This window comes from Stegostoma tigrinum, chromosome 19, assembly GCF_030684315.1.
Source record: "Stegostoma tigrinum isolate sSteTig4 chromosome 19, sSteTig4.hap1, whole genome shotgun sequence".
Lineage (NCBI taxonomy): Eukaryota > Metazoa > Chordata > Chondrichthyes > Orectolobiformes > Stegostomatidae > Stegostoma > Stegostoma tigrinum.
The window spans coordinates 54945617-54968844 of NC_081372.1; the positions used below are offsets into that span (position 1 = coordinate 54945617).

Genomic DNA, 23228 nt, shown 5'->3' on the forward strand with positions numbered 1-23228 from the left:
ATAAGGAAAATTATCAGATTGAAAAAAAAACACATACAAAAAAGCAAAGAGTAATGGGAAACTAGTCCATTTTGCTGTTATTCCTACCAAAATGATTCAATTGACACTTATCAACATTGTACTCCATCTGCCAGACTTTTGCCCACTCACTTAGACTATCTATAATCCCTCTGCAGACTTTGTGTCTTCTGCACACTTTGCTCTACCAAAGCCACAAAAAAAGTTATAAAGAAAAGTAAGATAGATTATGACAGTAAACTAGCTCAGAATATAAAAACAGGCAGCAGAAGTTTCTACAAATATGTGAATCGTAAAAGAGTGGTGAAGGTAAACATTGGTCCTTCAGAGGATGAGAAGGCCAACTGGGAATGAGGAAATAGCTGAGATATTAAACAGTTATTTCGTGTCGGTCTTCACAGTGGAAGACACAAATAACATGCTGAAAACTAACAGCAAGAAGGTTATAGCAGGTGAGGACCTAGAAACCATCATTATCACTGAGGAGGCAGTGCTGGGCAAGCTAATGGGGGCTAAAGGTAGACAAGTCTCCTGGCCTTTATGAAATGCATCCCAGGGTATTAAAAGAGGTGATGGGGGAAATAGCAATGCACTAGTAATTGTTTACCAAAATTCACTGGACTCTGGGGTGGTTCCCGTAGATTGGAAAACAGCCAATGTGAGGCCACTGTTTAAAAAAGAAAGTAGACAAAAAGCAGGTAACTATAGGCCAGTTAGATTAACTTCGGTAGTGGGGAAAATGCTTAAACCTATTATTAAGGAAGAAATAGCAAGACATCTGGATATAAATTGTCCCACTGGAAACACCCAGCTTGGGTTCATGAAGGGTAGGTCATGTTTAACTAATTTGGTGGAATTCTTTGAGGACATTACTTGGATGGTGATCAATGGGGAACCTGTGGATGTGGTGTATCTGGATTTCCAGAAGGCATTTGACAAGGTGCCACACCAAAGGCTGCTACATAAGATAAAGTTGCATGGTATTACAGGTAATGTATTGGCATGGATAGAGGCTTGGTAGACCAATAGAAAGCAAAGAGTAGGGGTAAAGGGGTGGTTTTCTGGTTGGCAGTCAGTGGCTAGTGGTGTGCCTCTGGGATCAGTGCTGGGAGCTCATTGGAGTTCATAGACTGCATATTTACATAGATGATTTGGAATTGGGAACTAAGTGTGGTGTGTCAAAATTTGCAGATGACACTAAGGTGAATGGCAGAGCAAAGTGTGCAGAAGACACAAAGGCTGCAAAGGGATTATAGATAGTCTAAGTGAGTGGGCAAAAGTCTGGCAGATGGAGTACAATGTTGATAAGTGTCAGGTGAATCATTTTGGTAGGAATAACGGCAAAATGGACTATGGTTAAAAAATTTCAGCACGCTGCTGTGCAAAGGGACTTGGATGTCCTTGTGCATGAATCGCTGAAGGTGGGATTGTAGGTGCAGCAGGTGATTAAAAAGGCAAATGGAATTTTGTCTGCTGTTGCTGGAGGGATGGAGTTTAAAAACAGGGAGGCTATGCTGCAGCTGTATAGGGTCCTGGTGAGGCCACACCTGGAGGACTGTGTGCAGTTTTGGTCTCCTTACTTGAGAAGAGATATACTACCACTGGAGGGGGTGCAGAGGAAATTCACTTGGTTGATTCCAGGGTTGAGAGGGTTGGATTATGAGGAGAGACTGAGTAGACTGGGATCATACTCATTGGAATTCAGAAGAATGAGGGGGGAATCTTATAGAAACTTATAAGATTATGAAAGGAATAGATAAAGTGGAGGCAGGGAGGCTGTTTCCACTAGCCGGTGAAACTAGGACTAGAGGGCATCGCCTCAAAATAAAGGGAAGCAGATGTAGGACTGAGGAACTTCTTCACCCAAAGAGTTGTGAATCTGTGGAATTCTCTGCCCAGTGAAGCAGTTGAAGCTACCTCATTGCATGTTTTTAAGGCAAGGCTAGATAAATTTTTGAACAGTAAAGGAATTAAGGGTTATGATGGGTGGGTGGGCGGGTAAGTGGAGCTGAGTCTCAAAAAGACCATCCATGATCTTGTTAAATGGTGGGGAAGGCACGAGGGGCCGGATGGCCTACTCCTGCTCCTAGTTCTTATGTTCTAACCATCCCTCCTTGGCACTGCAGTTGAGAAACCACAGCACCAAGGATTCCTCATTTCCAGTCAATCTCAGACAAATCCTGCATTCTGAACTCATCATTTGGTGGGGGGCCAACAGGAAAGTGGGACTGAGACCCTCAAGCACTTCCACACTATCTTATTGAACAGCAGGTCAGGCCAACTGGCCGAATCCTGTTCCCAGTTCATGCCAAATTGCAGTAAATCTAATTTGGATATTCCACATAATGGCTGTGTCCCATGTGAGATGTTCAGAGCACCTCCACCTCCACTCTCTAGCAAGAACAAAAACCACTATCAACCCGAAAACATTGACTGTCTTTCTTCTCCGATGCTTACAGATCTGCTGAACATCTCTAGCACTTGCTGTCTCTTTGTCAGGTTTACAGCTTCCACAATACAAGGGATCTCCCATAACGTGTGTTCCAGCAACACAAATTGGTTATAATGCGATTGACAAATAGGGGAATGCTATTTCTAAAATGCAAACTTGTGTCGGCTATAACGTGATTCCATTGAGTATGGATTGTATGTCATAGTTTGAATACAGTGTTACTCAGATTTACAATGCATTTTAATCCTACAATTAACTTCAATGCCAATGGGCTGCATTGGAAAGAAAGGTCAGATTCCTCTGTTTCACATACCTGAAAATCTATCCAGAAGTCTGTGCCGATGGACTTTCAGGTCAGACCAGCATTTAAATGGAGGAGGGAATTTAACTAAAACTTGCCAACGTGTCAATTTTGGGGGAGTTTTATGGAGGGTTGCTGGGATTTCCAATGGCAGAACTCTATTTAAAGCCCAGCTGTCACTTCATTGCAAGTACAAAGTCGGATTCATAAATGTATTAGTGATAATGGGAACTGCAGATGCTGGAGAATCCAAGATAATAAAATGTGAAGCTGGATGAACACAGCAGGCCCAGCAGCATCTCAGGAGCACAAAAGCTGACGTTTCGAGCTGTCTGATGAAGGGTCTAGGCCCGAAACGTCAGCTTTTGTGCTCCTGAGATGCTGCTGGGCCTGCTGTGTTCATCCAGCCTCACATTTTATTTTCATAAATGTATTGCCTCTTTACAGCATCACCGGTCTGATAAACTGGCATTATAACTTCAGCTATAAGAATGAAGCTACATAGTTGAAGAAAAATTTTGGAAAATATAATTGTTATGTGTCCTTTGTGCCCTTAACCCCACTTTTCCAAAGTATAGTGCAATTTTTCTATAATGTGATGTTACACTGCAATACAACTATTGTGTTATAGCAAAAATGCCGGCCCTGTATGTTATTATTTTCTACTGAGTGAGTAATTGCTTGGGGTTATTGACAACATAGAAACAGAAAATAGAAGCAGGAGTAGGCCATTTGGTCTTTCGAGCCTGCTCTGCCTTTCAACATGAGCGTGGCTGATCATCCAACTCAGTACCCTGTTCCCGCTTTTTCCCTTTCGCCCTATGGACTGTATCTAACTCCTTGGAAACAATCAACGTTTGGCTTCAACCACTTTTTGTGGTGAGAGGTCCACAGGCTCAACAGTCACTGCGTGAGGAAATTTCTTCTCATCTCAGTCCTAAATGGCCTACCCTGTATTCTTAAAGTGTGACTCCTGGTTCTGCACTCGCTGATCATCAGGAACATCCTTCCTGTATTTATCCTGTCTTGTCCCATTGAGATGCCCCTCCCCTCATTCTTCTAAACTTCTAAATGTAGCTCTAACTGATCAAATCTGACTTCATATATCAGTCCTACCATCTCAGGAATACTTTGGTAAACTTTAGTTGCATTCCCTCCACAGCCAGAACATGGTCTCCTTATCCAAGGAACAAAAACTGCACACAGTACTCCAGATGTGATTACACCAGGGCTCTGTACGACTGCAGCAAGACATCCCCGTTCCTGTACTTGAATCCTCTCACTATGAAGGCCAACATAGGAATTACCTTCTTCACTGCTTGCTGCACCTGCAATGCCTACTTTCAGTGACTGGTGTACAAGGACACCCAGGTCGCATTGCACCTTCCCTATTACCAATCTGTCTTCTTGATTTTGTTACCAAAGTGGATAACATCACATATACTCAATTATACTTAAGCTGCCATGCTTTTGCCCACTTGCCCAACTTGTCTAAATCAAACTGCAGCATCTTTGCATCTTCTTCACAGTTCACTCTCTCACTCAGCTTTGTTTCATGTACAAACTTGAAAATATGACATGTAGTTTCCTCATCTATATCATATTGTGAATAGCTGGGTCCAACCACTGAGCCCCATGTTACTCCACTAGTCACTGGCTGTGACTCAGAAAATGACCAGTTTATTCTTACTGTTTGTTTCCTGCTGCTACCATGTCAGTACACTGTCCCCTAATCCCACGCACTTTAATTTTACACACTAATCTGTTATGTGGAAGCTTATTGAAAACCTCCTGAAAATGTAACTAAACCAGATCTATTGAGCCCTCCTTAACAACTGTACTCATTTCAACTTCAAGTAGATTTGCCAAGCATGATTTCCCTTTTGTAAACACATGCTGACTCTGTCCAATCCTGCCACTGTTTTCCAAGTGCTCTACTTCTTCATAATGGACTCAGCTAACGTTGTCACTTAAATCCCAAGCCAGAGATTTGAACCAAAATCTATTCTGATGCTTCAGTGCATCACTGACAATGTGCTGCACTGTCATTGGTGTCATAGTCTGGGCAAAACAGTAAACCTCAGTCTTGTTCTACTCCCCTTAAATGTCATGATCGCTGCTCAAAGAAGAGGAGCCAACAGCATTATCAGAGACTATCTGGTTATGATCATAATCCTCACTGCCAGTGGAGTCTTGTTATGCAAATTTGCTACCATTTTTGGCATGAATCAGCATTTCAAGAGTATTTCATATTGCCTTGGAACATCCTGAAGTTGTGTATTTTCTCATTACTGAAATTGTCCAAATGAGACACTTTTCAGAAATTCATGTCAGATGCGAACAAGGAAAAGCCATTCTTTTACCTGCTGCAGGGCTATAGCTCTGGGCCTCTCGAGACTCAGTGGAATGTCGTAAAGCTGCTGGATTAGACTCTTCTCTGCTTCAGTTTGGAACATTGAGAATTTCCTTGCTGGTCCAGGACTGCCATACATCTAGGGAAAAATATATTTGTGAAGTGCTGGCATTTCACATGGTGGAGAAAACAGGCCTTTCATGTAGAATATTCTAAGTTTTTTTTAGCAACAAGAAATAGTGTTCTTTGTGCATGCCAACTGGGCATTCAATTAAGAAGAGCAAGTCTAAGGGCAGGAGTGAGTCACAGCCGAGCCCTTACGCTAGGTCTATATCATACCATTCCAGCAGGGGGCAATGGAGATTAAAACTTTACAAAGTCCAGTTTGTAGCAATTCGAAATAATCCTGCACTTTACAAGTCTGACTGACTTAGATACACAATTATTTATTCAAATATATGTCTTGTTTCAGGATGCTGCCAGAGTGATACTTATTGAGCAAAAACCTGAAAGAACTGTGGATGCTGGAAATCAGAAACAAAAACAGAAATTGCTGGGAAAGCACAGCAGGTCTGGCCATATCTGTGGAGAGAAATCAGAATGAATATTTCGGGTCCAGTGACTCTTCTTCAGAACTTTCTTAAGAATGGTCACTGGATCCGAAATGTGAACTCTTTGTTCTGACCACACGCTGCCAGACTTGCTGAGTTTTCCCAACAATTTCTGTTTTTGTTTCTGATTTACTCAGCATCCCCAGTTATTCTACATAACAACTTGCAGACACGGAGCTGACAATTCTCTGGGAGGTGTGGAGGTCCAGGATGTTGACCTTGTAATAACGGACCCATCTTTGTAACCCAGCAATGCACATGATGTTGCATTATGCTTTATTCAGCTGAAATCCTCCTCTACCTGTGTCGTAAGGCTCATTCACCCATCACCCTGGTGCTTGCTGACCTACACTTACTCCGGATTTTAAAATTCTCAAAGTTTTCACATTTCGCCGAGCATCTCTGCCTAGTACATAACGGCCAGCCTAACCTCCCGGTAACCCCCCATTTCAACTCGCACTTCCACCCCCACCAACTCCCCCTCCAGTATGTCCATCCTTGGCGTCCTCCAGTGTTGCAGTGTCTCAGAATGCAAATTTGAGGAACAACACCTTATCTTCCGCCTTGGCACCCTACAGCCCAGAGGACTCAACGTTGAGTTCTCCCATTTCAAATAACGTTCCCACCCATCCCCCAACTCCCTTTCCAGCCCCACCTCCTCCCTTCCATTCCACCTTGTGACCTTCCCTTCCAGCCTCCAACCAGATTCATCCGTCCCATCCACCAAACAGGTCGTGCCCACCACCGGTGCCCACCTACCACCACCGTTCTGCCTCCACCCCTCCCTCCCCCCAAACTTCTTTATCTGCAGCTCATCCTACCCGCACATCCAGCCATGATGAGGGGTCATACTGAAAACGTAGACTTCTCCTTTCCTGCAGACACTGTCTGGTTTGCTGTGTTCTCACAGCCTCTTGTTTGGAATCTCGGATTCCAACACCTACAATTTTTTTTTGTCCATGGCTACAGCCTTTGCTATTTGCCTAACCTCTTCCCGTGCCAAAACCCTCCTAGACATCTGTGTTGGTCCAATTCTGACCCTTTGAACATCCTCATTACTCCAAGCCATGGAATTTCTCCTCCCACTCCCAGACCTCTCTGTCTTTGTCTTTTGTCCTAAGAGAATTCCTAAAATCTGACCGAAGTTGTTACCAGCTTCCACATATGTATCTTTATGTGGCTAAGAATTGAGTTTCCCCGATAGTGCCCCACGCAGTAACTCAGGCTTTTTTTTACATTAAAGGTGCTACATAAATGTAAATTGTTGTTTTGCATATAGTTGACTATCCTTGCTCAATAGCAGCCTAAATAATGTATTTTTTTCTAACTAACGGAATCGGAAATGGGGAAGTTTCCATTGTGCCCAAGTGAATGACTCCCACACTACCCTGACAAGGCAGTGAACAAGACCTTTAGTGAGGGGTCCTGACTCAGGAACAGGCCACACCTAGTTTAATGTGGTATTATTGTGAGAGCTGTTACAGGACGTACAGCTTATAGGATTGCTGCTGGTTCTGGATAAGCTAATGGTGTTACATCTGTGATCACCATAGATACATAGGCCATCAGTCTGTTATATTAATGTTGGTTATACAGTGAATTCTCAGTATAATCGCAGTGGGTTACTATTAGTTATTGATGAGGTTCCTCTCACTTCTGATTGCCCTCCTCAACAACCATCTCATCCTCAGTTGTCCTCGTTCCTTCCCTCAGTAACCCCTTCTCCTAAACCACATTTACCCCTTGCCCACACCGTCAGTCACCTGGCCTGTCCCTCACCCTCAGCTGCTCCTCTGCTTGTCCTTGGCTGCCCCATCCCCCTTCTGCCACTTATTCCTCGTGAGTGCCCTCACTCTCTGTTGCCAGTTACACCCATCCTGAGCAAACTCTCCTGACTGCCATCAGTTTGCTAGCCTCTTCCCAACTAGATTGCCTCGGTTTCCCTAGCATTGTCCTGAATTACTCTTTTCCAATCTCAGTTGGAAACCCTAGTTCGCAACCCCTCCCCCCCCCCACCCGCCTCCAGACCACCATCATCATCCCATCCACCACTACCATCCCCTCCTCCACATATGTCCAAACTTTATACTAAGACTTTTTTTCACTGGAATGTGGGTGGTTGAGACATAACTTTATAGAGGTTTAGAAATTCGTAATGGGTATAGATAGAGTTAATGATAGGTGTCTTTTCTCCAGCATGGAGGATTTCAAGACTAGAGCACATTCTTTTTTAAGGTGAGAGGAGAGAGATTTTAAAATAGACATGAGGGGCAAAATGTTTACACAGCGTGTGTTTCGAGTGTGGAATGAACTTCTTGAGGAAGTTGTGGATGCAGATATAATTACAATGTTTAAAAGACACTTAGATAAGTAAATGAATAGGAAAGGCTTGGAGGGACATGGGCCAGGAGCAGGCAGGTGGAATTAGTTTAGTTTGGGATTGTATTTGACATGGACTGGTTGGACCAAAGGGTTTGTTTCTACGCTGTCTGACTCTATTAACATTTGAGATACTGAACCCCTGACCCTCTGAGTGCTGGAACATAGAAACATAGAAGGTCAGAGCGAGGAGAGGCCATTTGGCCTTTCGAGCCTGCTCCACCATTCATCATGATCATGGCTGAACATCCAACTCAATAGCCTAATGCTGCTTTCTCCCCATTACCTTTGATCCCATTTGCCTCAAGAGCTATATCTAGTCAACTCTTGGATACATTCACTGTCTTGGCATCAACTACTTCCTGTTCTAATCAATTCCACAAGCTCACCGCTCTTTGGATGAAGAAATGTCTCCTCATCTCTGTCAAAAATAGTCTACCCCAAATCTTTGACCCCTGGTTCTGGACATACCTTCCATTGGGAATATCTTCCCCGCATCTACCTTGTCTAGCCCTGGTAGAATTTTATAAGTCCTATCAGATTTCCCACCACCGCCCCCCCCCCCCCCCCCCCCACCCCCACCCCACCGCCTTATGCATCTGAACTCCAACGAAAACAATCCCAGCCTAGTCAATCTCTCCTCATACATCAGTCCTGCCATTCCTGGAATCAGCCTGGTAAACCTTCACTGCACTCCCACGAGAGCAAGAGCATCCTTCCCTAAAAAGGATGGTGTGTGGAATAAGCAAATTTGCCAAATTCTGTATCAAGTCACCCTTCCTTTCCCCGCCAAGTACATGGGGTGATCAGATGTCTTTCCCTTTGTGCCTCCTCCAGGACTGCTCTCTGCCTTGTTTGACCTACATTCTTCCTGGAACCTCCTGACTCCTACTCAGTTCCTCATCCCAAACAGTGGAACAAGTGTGGGCCTCATTTTGTGAATAAAATTGAGAACCTCTGTCCTCTGATCAGCACAGATATTGCTGCCAGTAACCAATCGAAAACAAACCCTGAAAACTGTTGCATTCACAAATGTGCATAAATTAATCTGTGCGTGAGGGTGAGCTCTCAGATCTAAGAGCAGTTCAGAAGTATTGAGATGCAGATTCAAACAGAAATTGGCAAAGATTTCCATAAATTTAAATCTGTTTCTTAAACGAAGCTTTATCAATTGTGTCTTTGTCTTTGCGATTCAGCTCTGTTTTGCTTTAATTTGACTTTGTGAAATACCAATGAATGTTAAGGCCCCAAAACTTTAACCATTCGGACAGTTTGACCCTGATCTGTGCTGGGATGGCCATGCAAAGTGCCATCAGCCTGGGAGTGGAGTGTAAAAATCAAGCTGTGTGGTTCAATGTCCAATGGTCCTGCCAGATGTTGTATACATTTGAGTGAATTTAAGGTTGGCATCCACTGTTATGCAGCAGTTTCAAATTCCTGGTTAAAGCTCACATATAAAGAATGATCATTTGAGTAAGGAAGAAGGGATCTGGGGTCAGCAAATACTTCCAAATGCAGGAAAAATGAACACCTTCAGAAGCAACTGAAGATCACCGTGATGACCACGGTGGCTCAGTGATTAGCACTGCTGCCTCACAGCACAAGGGACCCAGGTTCAATTCCAGCCTCTGGCAACTGTCTGTGTGGAGTTTGTACATTCTCCCTGCGTCTGCGTGGGTTTCCTCTGGGTGCTCCAGTTTCCTCCCACAGTCCAAAGATGTGCAGCTTAGGTGGATTGGCCATGCTAAATTGCCCGTAGTGTTCAGGGATCTGTAGATGAGGTGGATTATAGGGGTATGAGTCTGGGTGGGATGCTCTGAGGGTCAATTAGGCCATGTTGGACTGAAGGGCCTGTTGTCCATACTGTAGGGATTCTATGATGATTCTATGATTTGTGCAACCTCCAGTTTATAACCTGAAGTCCCAGCCAGCTGGGTCACAGAATGCAGACTCTGGGTCTATACTCAATGGGATTGAGGGAGAATCTAACTGAAATTTACAGAATACTGAAAGGCCTGGATAGAGTGGACATCAGGAAGGTGTTTCCATTGGTGGAAGAGAGTAGGACCTGGGGGCGCAGCCTTAGGGTAAAACACACGTTCAGCCAGAGAATGATGAATCTGTGGAATTCATTGCCACAAAAGGCAGTGGAGGCCAGGTCATTGAGTATATTGAAAACAGAGATAGGTTCTTGATTGTCACGGGGCTCAAAGGTTACGGGGAGAAAGTGGGAGAGTGGGGCTGAGAAATTTATCAGACATGATTGAATGGCAGAACAGACTCAAAGGGCCGAATGGCCTAATTTCTGCCCCTATGTTGTATGGTTTAACGGTGTTATAGTGCGCGGTCTGCGTATCTAAGGTATGTCACCAGAAACACAATCAGAATACGTGGAAAAAGAGTAAAGTCATGAATGACTTTGATCGAAAGGACACAGAAAGACGTTCCCTCTTGTGGGGAACAGCATCACTGGAGGTCAGCAATATAAAATAGAAAGAAATTTAATCAGGAATTTAGAAGAAGCCTCGTCACCTAAATGGTGAGAATGTGGAACTTGCTAACAGAGGAAATGGTTACCACAAATAGTACAGATGTAGTTAAGGGGAAGCTAGGCAAACAAGTGAGGGAATAAAAACCAAAAGAACTGCGGATGCTGTAAAGCAGAAACAAAAACAGAAATTGCTGGAAAAGCTCAGCAGCATCTGTGGAGAAAAATCAGAGTTAACATTTCGGGTCCAGTGACCCGCAGAACAAGTGAGAGAGAAGATGGTAGCAATGATAGATTTAGATGAGAAAAGATAAGAGGAGGCTCAAGTGGACTATAAAATGCTGGTAAGGACTGTTTGAGATAAATGTTTTTGTGCTGTGTATCCAGTGTCTGTTGATGGTTAGACTTCTTTGCATTCCAAGAAAATTATACCACCCTACCCAAAATGTTGCATCTTATAAGGGAGGGCTGAGGATAAAGTGAATGAATAAAGGTCTGTACCCAGACAATGAGACATATCAGGATCTAATAATCCACTTCAGAAGCACAGTTAGGCTCACTAATATTATTCAATTCTGGAATTACTGAGCTTCATAATGTCTCAGAGCACTATGGGGGAGGGTAGGAATCTCATCTTTTCTAAGTAACAGAGACTAGATGTCCCAGATTAGAATTCAGAGACTGGCTATACTCCAGTGTTGGTTGTCTTCATCACATCAAGGTCATGATAAAAGGATGAACTTGACCAGTGCTCAGAACCTTCTTTTGGAAAATACACTTTGCATAAAAGTAGTGTTGGATCTGGCAAACCCTGCCCCATTACTGGAAAAAAAACTACCCTGCAATAGTTGCACTGCAACAGCCTCCCCATGTTAAAAGACTGCACACACAGACAAACAGATACATACACACACACACTGACACAGACATACACCAGACAAACCATTATGAGTCATATGAGAAAGATAACTGGAGAGTGACTCAATCATAGCACTAAACCTTCGGCAGGATACCCTACCTGAAGCAGAGAGAATGGCAGGGAAATAAAACACAAATAAAAACCAGCTTTTTATTTTATTTTTAAATTTAAAAGTATCTTTTACTGAGCCCCTTTCACAATCTTGGGACAACCGAAACCACTGTCCTAACAATTAAGTAGTTCTGAAATGTCGTCATTATAGTGACGTAGGAGGAGTGGCAGCCAAATTGTGTCTAGCAAGTTCCAAAGAGCATATGATAATGAACAAGTGATATTTATAAGTGATGTCTGCTGAAGGATAAATATCCTGAGGGCCAGGATACCAGGATAATGCCCCCTCCTCTTCTCTTCGGGATCATTTACAGGTCAGAATGGGGTTTAATATCTCATTAGAAAGACAACATCCAGGACAATGTGCATTTCATTGGAGTATCAGCCTAGACTGTGCACCCAAAAGGGAGTGCACAATATTTTGACTTAGAAACAGGGGTTCTACTGCAATAACCACCACTAACACTTCTATTCATAATGTTTGTATATTTTCTCTGCATTGTTCAGCCAAATGACTGGGACAAATGGGGATGTTGAAGGCAGCCATACGGTCCCTACAGTGTGGAAGCAGGCCATTCAACCCCTGGAGTGTACACTGAAGATCATCCCACCTAGATGCATCAGCACCCCATCCCTATATTGCAGCAGTTCCCGTGTTTAATCTACCTAGCCTGCACATCCCTGGACACTATGGCCAATTTAGCACAGCCAATTCACCTAACCTACACATCTTTGGACAGTGGGAAGAAACCAGAGGAAACCCATGGAGACACGGGGAGAATGTGCAAACTCCACACAGCCAGTCGCCTGAGGGTGAAACTGAACCCAGATCCCTGATGCTGTGAGGCTGCAGTGCTAACCACTGAGCCACCATGCAGGCTAAGGTGGCTCACAACCTCTCACGCCGATTGTGTGACCCTGCCTTCTTGGAGCTAACCTCTTCACAAATCACTGCAGACCCAGACACTGACATGGTTCACCAGCACTACACATATTCTCAGTGTCCATTGCACGAAGTCTTCTTGGGGCTACCATTCACTCAATGCAATACCATGAGTAATCAGGAGAAAAGTCATCTGTTATTAATAAATAACGTGCATTCATTTTTCATTTCCATTGGACATTTTTGTTCATTAAGATCATAAAATTTTTCCGGGGAAAATAATTCCTGCCTGACTGACTTGTCAATAATCAACCAATCAGGAAACACCAAGTCTGTTTGCTTTCTTCTTGGTTGGATAGGAAGTACACTGAGAGAATGGCCATATTGGCTGACCAATGGCAGAACATTTGGGGCAGTAGGGAGCAGTTGGAGGTCATATGATGAAAGTTCCAGGGACACATCCAAGCAGAAGTGACAACCCACCACCCTCTCCTAATTTCCCACTCCCATAATCTTGTCCTCTGGTCATTAGGTACATCCATTCTCACAATGTACAACTCAATAACTGGTAACTGTCAGTCAAACATCCTTGTTTTTCCCAACATTTCTACAACAGTGTTCAAAACAAATGACAGAGGATATTTGCTCACTTGTGATAGGGTTCAGGAATGAAATCACAATATCCTGAAGCCTATAGAACATTCCTGAAGAGTTGGCAATACTGACCTGTATCCTACCATTTCTTTTTCTTTGTGTAATAATACATTGTCAATGCTAATTTACTGTTTAAATTTACCATAAATTAGAGGGTAAAACAGCAAAGAGCCCAATTCAGAGTCTGATTACGACAGTCACTGCCTTCATACTGCTCCACACTGGTGAACTTATACAAAAATTCTTAGTTGCTACGGAGACTAGTTAGACTCAATGAATATTCTGGGCTTTGCTGCAAATTAGTCTCTATTAGTGGGGGACAAGGGGGCCTGAGCCAGTGCAGTGTGTATTTAAACAAGGCAGTATTGTGTTCCCTGCAGGGTGACTGAGACCTCTGGCAGAGGTCTAGCTCCTGTGCTTTGTGGGTCCTCTAAGCCACTTGCATTCACAGTCACTTTTTTTTGTTTGCTGTTTTGAATAGCAGTGTTTTAGAGAACAGGGTGGAAGAATGTTCACGGAAACATGCCTTTGGTCTATGAGAACTGTTCACCAGATAGACTGGGAAAGTCAGAAGCAGAATGACTTTGATCTCCTAGCTAAAGTGAGTCAGACCACCTGCTGGCTCAGCTCTCGCGCGCGCGCGCTCTCTCTCTCTCTCTCTCTCTCCACACCTTCATTCTGTATTCTCACCACACCTAAGAAGTAGACGTTAGAATGCTTGCCTTTGTTGGTCATTGCATTGAGTATCGGAGTTGGGAGGTCATGTTATGGTTGTGCAGGACATTGGTTAAGTCACTTTTGGAAAAATGCTTTTAATTCTGGTCTCTTGCTTTAAAAAAAGATGTTAAGCCTGAAAGGATTCAGAAAAGATTTACAAGGTTGTTTCTGGGGTTGAAGTGTTTGAGTAATAGGGAGAGGCTGAATAGGCTAGAGCTAGTTTCCCTGGAGCTCCAGAGGCTGGCGTGTGACCTTATAAAGGTTTATAAAATCATGAGCGGCATGGATAGGGTGAATAGCCAAAGTCTTTTTTCCAGCATAAGAAATGTCAACTCTTTGTTCTGTCCACACGCTGCCAGACTTGCTGAGTTTTCCCAACAATTTCTGTTTTTGTTTCTGATTTACTCAGCATCCCCAGTTATTCTACATAACAACTTGCAGACACGGAGCTGACAATTCTCTGGGAGGTGTGGAGGTCCAGGATGTTGACCTTGTAATAACGGACCCATCTTTGTAACCCAGCAATGCACATGATGTTGCATTATGCTTTATTCAGCTGAGATCCTCCTCTACCTGTGTCGTAAGGCTCATTCACCCATCACCCTGGTGCTTGCTGACCTACACTTACTCCGGATTTTAAAATTCTCAAAGTTTTCACATTTCGCCGAGCATCTCTGCCTAGTACATAACGGCCAGCCTAACCTCCCGGTAACCCCCCATTTCAACTCGCACTTCCACCCCCACCAACTCCCCCTCCAGTATGTCCATCCTTGGCCTCCTCCAGTGTTGCAGTGACTCAGAACGCAAATTTGAGGAACAACACCTTATCTTCCGCCTTGGCACCCTACAGCCCAGAGGACTCAACGTTGAGTTCTCCCATTTCAAATAACGTTCCCACCCATCCCCCAACTCCCTTTCCAGCCCCACCTCCTCCCTTCCATTCCACCTTGTGACCTTCCCTTCCAGCCTCCAGCCTCCAACCAGATTCATCCGTCCCATCCACCAACCAGGTCGTGCCCACCACCGGTGCCCACCTACCACCACCGTTCTGCCTCCACCCCTCCCTCCCCCCAAACTTCTTTATCTGCAGCTCATCCTACCCGCACATCCAGCCATGATGAGGGGTCATACTGAAAACGTAGACTTCTCCTTTCCTGCAGACACTGCCTGGCTTGCTGTGTTCTCCCAGCCTCTTGTTTGGAATCTCAGATTCCAACATCTACAATTTTTTTTTGTCCATGGCTACAGCCTTTGCTATTTGCCTAACCTCTTCCCGTGCCAAAACCCTCCTAGACATCTTTATTTTTGGACAGTCACTGATAAGGCCAGTATTTGTTATGAAAACCTAACTGCCCTTGAACTGAGAGGTTTGTTGGGCCATTTCAGAGGCAGTTAAGAATTAAAACACGTTGCTGAGAGTCAAGTCACAGGAAGGTCAGACCAGGTAATGACAGCAGATTTCTTTCCCAAAAGGACACCAGATGGGATTTTCCTGGCAATCAATGGTTATTCCATGATTGCCATTAGGTTAGATTTTTTTAACTTCAGATTTTATTGAATTTAAATTTTAAACTCAGATCTCTGCGGCTTAATGCTCTGAATTACCGCTCTCGTGACATTACCACAACTTTAACTCTAATTTCTATCCTCCCTGCTTCTATACAAGAGGAAACTACATCAATGTAGACAACCAGAGCTATACATCATGCTCAGAGCAAGTGAAACCACTCTATAACCTCAAATTATCAAGGATAGGTTTCACTACCAAACCAAAACCAAACAGCCCCACTGGGATCAGACCTGGAGATTCTGTTCCGTATTCTGTTTCAAGCAATGCATTCAGTTTTGAGACCACCACTCATACAATGAGCTTAGAGGGTATGCAGGTTCACCCCAATGATTCCAGGCCTTGAAGGGTTAAAGTACAGCATGTCACAGCAGGTTCTTTGTCTTTCGCTGAGTAAAGAAGGTGAAGGACTTATTGATCGAGCTAATTAAAATGGTAAGAGCCACAAGAAACAGAAGTTGCTGGAAAAGCTCAGCGAGTCTGGCAGCATCAGCGAATAATAAAAAAAATCAGAGTTAACATTTCCAGTCCGGTGACCGTTCCTCAGAAAAGAGGTTTTTAAAATGGTAGAAGGATCTGATAGAGTCTCTGTACCTGACCTCTTTACCCCTGGATGAAGAAGATGACATAATTTTAAAATTAGATCCATGCTGTCTATGGGTGAAATCTCATAAAATGTAGAACTCTTTCCAAAAATCAATGGATGATGAGTCAACTTGGCATTTTGAGATTTACTGCAGTTGAAAGCTAGTTATCACTCAGAGTGTTCTGTAATTGAATCATCAAATCTATTTTCAGCACTTTCTTTACCAAAGACCTTCAACTGAGGGAAGGTTAACAGCAGAACTTTCAGTTTAATCTGAGAGCCAATCAAAGGCTCTGCCTGAATTCTATGTGGGGCTTGGAGGTTATATATAAGGACGTGTACGAGTTAGCTTCAGAAATTCCAATCTTCTTTTGACAGCAACACTTGGAGTTTTATTTCTTTGGGAATATCTACCAATATTCTTTGAGACATCCTGTTTCCTGCCCCCCCCATCTAAAAAAAAACTTGATTCAGTTTAATTCACTGTCAAACACTGCTCATCAGTTTTCTGATAACAAACCTATCAGGACCCCCCGAGTGAGGTGAAGGGAGTCATTTCAGAATCAAGGGAGTGCAATATAATGTGTGTAATCAGGGAATGGGGAAACTCTACAGAGGATTATGGATCTCTCCCTAGCGGGAATTCTACAGTGAAAGATGAGGGAGTGCCGCACTATCAGAGGTATGCTCTTCCAGATGGTAAAAGGTAAAGTTGCCATGGTGTTACCAGACCACAGGGATTAGACAGCGATGATTGCTGACAGTTTAACCTGAGGGCCATCATACCTCAGGCGGGGTGAAAAATTGAGGACAGTCCTTCATGGTAACCCCAGCCAGTGTGGGAATCGAACCTACTGCTGTTATCATTGCACTGCATCACAAACCAGCCAACTGAACCAGTCAACCTAAGATAACAAAGTGTGTAGCTGGATGAACACAGCAGGCCAAGCAGCATCTCAGGAGCACAAAAGCTGACGTTTCGGGCCTAGACCCTTCATCAGAGAGCTCTGATGAAGGGTCTAGGCCCGAAACGTCAGCTTTTGTGCTCCTGAGATGCTGCTTGGCCTGCTGTGTTCATCCAGCTCCACACTTTGTTATCTTGGATTCTCCAGCATCTGCAATTCCCATTATCTCTGAACCAGTCAACCCCTTCTTTCAGATGAGATTTGATTAATTAAGCCAAGGCCCTAGCTGAATGTATCTCTGGAATGTAAAGATCCCACGGTACAATCTCACCAACAGCAAGGAGTACCCCAAAGTCCTGAACAATCACATCATCTGGCTATTGTCTTATTGCTGTCTCCGCAACATTGTTTTGGTTATATATTCTAGTAGTATGCACATTAAAATTACTTTTGAGATATAAATGTTCTTAAGCAAGACTGAAAGCAGGAAGAATGAACAAAAGGGAGGACCTGAGTTAGGATGGAAGGAAGGAGCGATAACTAAGAAATGATGGTACAAGGGAAGGGAAGATCAAAATCTGCTGCTACTCTCTGTTCCCAGCCATTCCATTTCCACAAGGAAACTGACAACTTAAAAGGTGATGGCACCCATCTCCTGAAACACAGGAGTTGGGTGACCCCATGGAGCTCATTCATTTGGTTCTGCCTCTCTCAGTGATGTTACTGCCTCAGCACAATCACCAAGGGCTGAGAAGAGAAGACGTTTTGTCATTCAAAGTGTGGAGAATGTTTGGAATTTCCTATCTCAGAAATTTGCAGCTGCTTTTATTTAAAGCTGAGGTAGACAGGCCTTTACTCTCTCAGGAAATCAAAGATCATATAATCCCTACAGTGTGTAAGCAGGCCAATTTGCTCATGGAGTCCACAGATCTTCTCACCCAGACCCAATCCCTCCCCCACATCCCTGCATTTCCCATGGCCAATCCACCTAGCCTGAACATCTTTGGACTGTGGGAGGAAACCGGAGCACCCAGAGGAAACCCATGCAGACATAGGGAGAATGTGCAAACACCACACAGTCACCTGAAGCTGGGACTGAACCTGGATCTGCAGTACTAACCACTGAGCCACCTTGGCCACCCAAAGCACATGGGAGCAGATTAGAAAATGGAGATGAGTCCGCCAGCCACATTCATATTGATCAGGCTTAACGGACAGTATTGTAAACTCCTGCTCCTTTTTTTCATTTTCTTACGTAAGGAGAGAGGGTGGGTCCAAGATGTGTCTTCTTTCCAGCTCCACACTGCCCCCTTTAGGAATCTGTATCAGGGCATGAGAAGGAAAGGAGACTTAACGGGTACCACTCTAAATTTTCACCTGACCCAGTTAATGACTATATGTTGTCTGAGGACAGGAAATTTGCCCTGATACTGAATTGCTCCTTGCCTGAAATCCTTTAGTTGCTAATAGCAGCAGGATTGTAGACAACTTCATGTATCTAGAAGTGAAGCACAGTAATTGAAGATGGCGTTGGGGGTGGAAGCCTGGGATGTGAGCACTTGGACAAAGCTGCTGGTTACGATCTTTATCGTCCCAGTGGAGTCATTTACACAGCTCGGAGAGCCCCACAGCAACATGGATTAGTGTGGGAGCTCCATAGTGAGTCAGCTGGAGGATAATACAAGCAATTATCGTCCAGCCTATTTCACCAACCTACTTGGTCATATGTTGAATACTGTGTTTGAAAGATTAACCTTTAAAGCAGTAACTTTAAACCAGAGAATTGATGCGTAATTGACAATCCCTAGTAGTACTGTGGGAGCTCTGCACTGTCTTATGACTGGTCTGTGGATGAGAGTCCAATTCCAGATAGGATACCACTCAATGGTTATGTTCCTATTTAGAACATAGAACATAGAACAGTACAGCACAGAACAGGCCCTTCAGCCCACAATGTTGTGCCGACCATTGATCCTCATGGATGCACCCTCAAATTTCTGTGACCATATGCATGTCCAGCAGTCTCTTAAATGACCCCAATGACCTTGCTTCCACAACTGCTGCTGGCAACGCATTCCATGCTCTCACAACTCTCTGCGTAAAGAACCTGCCTCTGACATCCCCTCTATACTTTCCACCAACCAGCTTAAAACTATGACCCCTCGTGCTAGCCATTTCTGCCCTGGGAAATAGTCTCTGGCTATCGACTCTATCTATGCCTCTATGAGAGATGAACTGGCTCCAACGTTTTCCTTAATCCCTTCCTTGGTTGCCTGTGACAAGATTATTGTAAAAAGGATCCCTTCTCTCATGGTTACCTTTTCCCAGCCCAATATACTTATGTTTTAAAAGGAGCCAATTTAACCAGGCCCTGTTGAGTTCATAAAAAAGAGTGGAAATATTGGTGACTAAAATACAAGGAGGAATAATGAAACATGATATGCTGCTTAGAAATGGATAGAGTCTGAAAGGGGGAAGCCCAGAGCAGGACAGTCTCTGCAGCAAGGCATGGACTAGTGTCACTCAGACTTGGACTGTAGCAACATTCCACACATGAACCACCCTCAGTGTAAAAAAACTGTGCCTCGAGTTTTTTTTTAATATCTTCCCTCACCTTAAGAATATGCCCCTTAGTCTTGAAATCACCCACCCTAGGGAAAATACATCCAACATTCACCTTATGATGAGTAGCCGTTTGGAGATTCTTCATTCTGCAGTCAGCTGAAGGAGTTTATCCAGTTTCCTTCCACAGGGGTTTGACTGATCACTTAGTTTCTCTCTGATGGTTGAAAATATGTCTTTTTAGCTTCTGGATGTGAGTTTGCTCGCTGAATGCAAACTCAGCGAGCAAACTCACATCCAGAAACTCAACCTGAGCTACAAATCTTCTCAAAACCTGTCTTTTTAGCTGCTCGGACAGTCTATTGGAAGTTCCTATCTGTGCCCGACTACAGCATACTTCAGCACAGTGGAACTTGAACCACGAGCTGACACCCTGCATGCCAGCTCTCTAGCTCCCTTGCGCACAGAGTTAGAGAGCTGTACAGCACAGAAACAGACCCTTCTGTCCAACTTGTCCATGCCGACCAGATATCCTAAATTAATCTAATCCCATTTGCCTCCCCCCCCCCCCCCCCCCCGCATATTGCTCTAAACCCTTTCTATTCATATACCCAGCCAGATAGCTTTTAAATATTGAAATTGTACCGGCCTCTATCACTTCCTCCAGCCGTTTATTCCATACACGCACAACTCTCTACAGGAAAAAAAACTGGACTAATGGTTGCAGTTGATTTTTAACCCCTTTTCTTGAGTATTCCAGGAAGGGTAAATCAGAAGTGCTTCTTTAGCCTAAAACTGACTTTCTTTCATCTCAAACCACGAACTCAGACTACAAGAAATCACAGTTCAATTTTTGAACAGCACTTCTCCATATGAAGTGTTGCTATCTGATGTTTCTTTGATAGTCTTCACATGCAACATTCCATATTCCTTCTCAGAACTCAATACAATCTACAGGAGGCTTTTAGATACTGAATTCACATCATTACCTATCTCTTAGTTTGTGTTTTTAAAAGAAAGACATGTATATTGAAGTTAAAAGTTCAATGTATCTATAAATAATTCAGGTTATGATACATTGTTATGACACCTGATAGAAATATCATATTTCAGATGAGATGTTGAACCATGTGGATGGTTGTTAAAAAAAAAAATTAGTGCCCTGAGACATTAAACAAAAAACCGAAAGAACTGTAGATGCTGGAAATCAGAAAGAAGACCTGAAATCGCTGTAAAGACTCAGGTCTGCCAGCATTTGTGGACTGAAATCAGAGTTAATGTTTCAGGTCCAGTGACCCTTCTTCAGAATGGAGATTGAGTTTATTTCAAAAAAGGCAAGTGACCTGGCCAATATTTATCTTTCAACTAATATAACTAAAACAGATGATCTAGTTAGATACATTTTGCTGTTTATGGGATCTTACTACATCCAAGTTGACTGCCACATTTCTTTCATTTCACTACCTATTTTGAAAGTGCTTCCTTATTTCAAAAGAGCTCTGGGACATGCTGAAGTAATGAAAAATCACTGAATACATGTATGTTGCTCCTATATTTTCCTTGCACTAATGATGCAGGTAAAGGCTTGCTACAGTTAGTTACTCTCACTCATTGCAAAGCTATTTCTACGGGTTGATTTGATGGACCTATTTTTCACTCACTTATCATTTTCCTGTTTGTTGGAATGGGTCCATAACTTGGCAATGGAGAAACATCCTGCTCCAACATTTCCTTCCCTTCCTACTCCTCAACATCTGGGGCTACAAACCAACAGCTGGAAGTCACTGGATGCAGATCAATGCTCCACATTTGAAGCATACATCATTTGTGTGAGGGATGGTGTTAATCAAACAACACTGGGTTTTAGTCTAATAATCGCCCTTACTGTATTGTAAGTAACCCATTGAAAACCAAATATTTGCAAAGTGGATATTGTGAAGATAACTGTAAATTGTATTTTAGATTGTGGACTGAAATGGAAAAAGTGCTGTTTTAAAGAACCACATGTGGAAACAATTTCTGCACCTTTAGAACAAATTACTGGAATTCATTGTGAGCTATGTTTACACTACTGCTTTGTCCAAGAAGTTGGGGGTGAGGGATGGTTAAAGATAACACAGCACATCAACAAGGGTGTGTGTGCATTCTGGGATTCAACCGGCAATTTGTGCTCCTAAGATGTTGCTTGGCCTGCTGTGTTCATCCAGCTCCACACTTTGTTATCTCGGATTCTCCAGCAGTTCCCATTATCTCTGAACCTGAAGGAAGCCAATTATTTCCTCCTAACCGTTGCTGTAGCTATTGCTTTTAACCATTATCTAAGAGACTTAATAATGACTGTACCAATTACTCAGTGCCTCCCATAAAGCAGTGAAAGAACCTGGAGAAAGGTGGTCAAAGATGCTCTTGGGAAGCAGAAGGAACATTTCATTGAATGCTTTGGATTGATACTACTGAACTACATTTCCCAGATGTTTCTTTCCTCCACCCATAACTCCAGGTGTTTTTTTTGTTTGGAAGTGTCTGTAACCATGTGAGTTGGGTGCATTTAAAAAGGGTGATTGTTTTAACTAGTCACATCATGTACTGATAGTTCATAGTTGTTTACTTGTGGTCAGAATTTATTTATTTGTGACAAATAGTCATTCTTGTTGAGTACAGAAACCTAGTCAATATGTTCTGTTGAACTCAGTGTATCAGAGAAGTAAATTGGAGTCTTCATGTACTTTGATTAAATCTTTATTTAACCCTTGTGACGACCCCAGGTTCAGCATCAGCATTCTTTCCCAATTGTGTCAGAATGCAATGTAAATTAAATCAGTAATTTAAACACTTGGAAACATGGATACAGAAACATACTGTTCAGTCTCTTGCTTCTGTTCCCTACCAGAACATGGCTGATTTGTTTATTAACAAGGCAGTTCAGTAGCCCACTGATTGTCATGGTAAAGTCTCTAACACAGGAACTAGGGAGTCATGTTGAGGTTGTACAGGATGTTGGTGAGACCTCTCCCAGAGTACAGTGTCGAATTCTGGTCACCCAGTTATAGGAAGGAGATTATTAAGCTGGAGACGGTTCAGAAGAGATTTACCAGGATGTTGCTGGGCATGGAAGGTTTGAGATAGAAAGAAAGGCTGGATGGTCTGGCACATTTTCCACTGGAGAACAGGAGGTTGAGAGATGATCTTATGGAAGTTTATAAAATAATGGAAAGTATAGGTCGGGTTAATGGTAGGAGTCTTTTCCCTAGGATGAGAGATTTCAAGCCTAGGGGGCACATTTTTAAGGTGAGAGGAGAGAGATTTAAGAAAGACATGAGGGACAATTGTTTTTACACAGAGGGTGATTCACACGTGGAATAAACTTCCTGAGGAAGTAGTGATGTGGGTACAATTACAACAGGAGACATTTGGATAAGTACATGAATAGGAAAGGTTTGGAGGGATATGGACCAGGAGCAGGCAGGTGGGACTAGTTTAGATTGGGATTATGTTTGGCGTGGACTGGTTGGATCAAAGGGTCAGTTTCTGCACGGCATGACTGTGAGGGCTGGACATTTAGGTAAGGTGCTTTTGGAACAGGAATTCAACAAAAACAGTGTTCGCTTTCAGCAGGGGAGAGGAAGAAATCTATGAAGAAAAAAGGTTACAATACCGACTTTGTATTTTTAATATTGCAACTTTCTCTAAACTTGAGATTAAAAATTAAAACAGCCCCAACA

The 23228-nt window shown here is 43.2% G+C and overlaps 1 protein-coding gene across 2 annotated transcripts in view; it reads right to left on the reverse strand.

Annotated features, from left to right (window-relative positions):
• Positions 1-23228, reverse strand: part of LOC125461399 (enhancer of filamentation 1-like) — a 126507-nt gene that overhangs the window by 20126 nt on the left and 83153 nt on the right. For both annotated transcript variants that reach the window (XM_048550130.2, XM_048550128.2), the window contains exon 3: positions 5135-5263. In XM_048550130.2, the coding sequence (XP_048406087.1) occupies positions 5135-5263 (129 nt within the window). The remainder of the gene's footprint in view (positions 1-5134; positions 5264-23228) is intronic.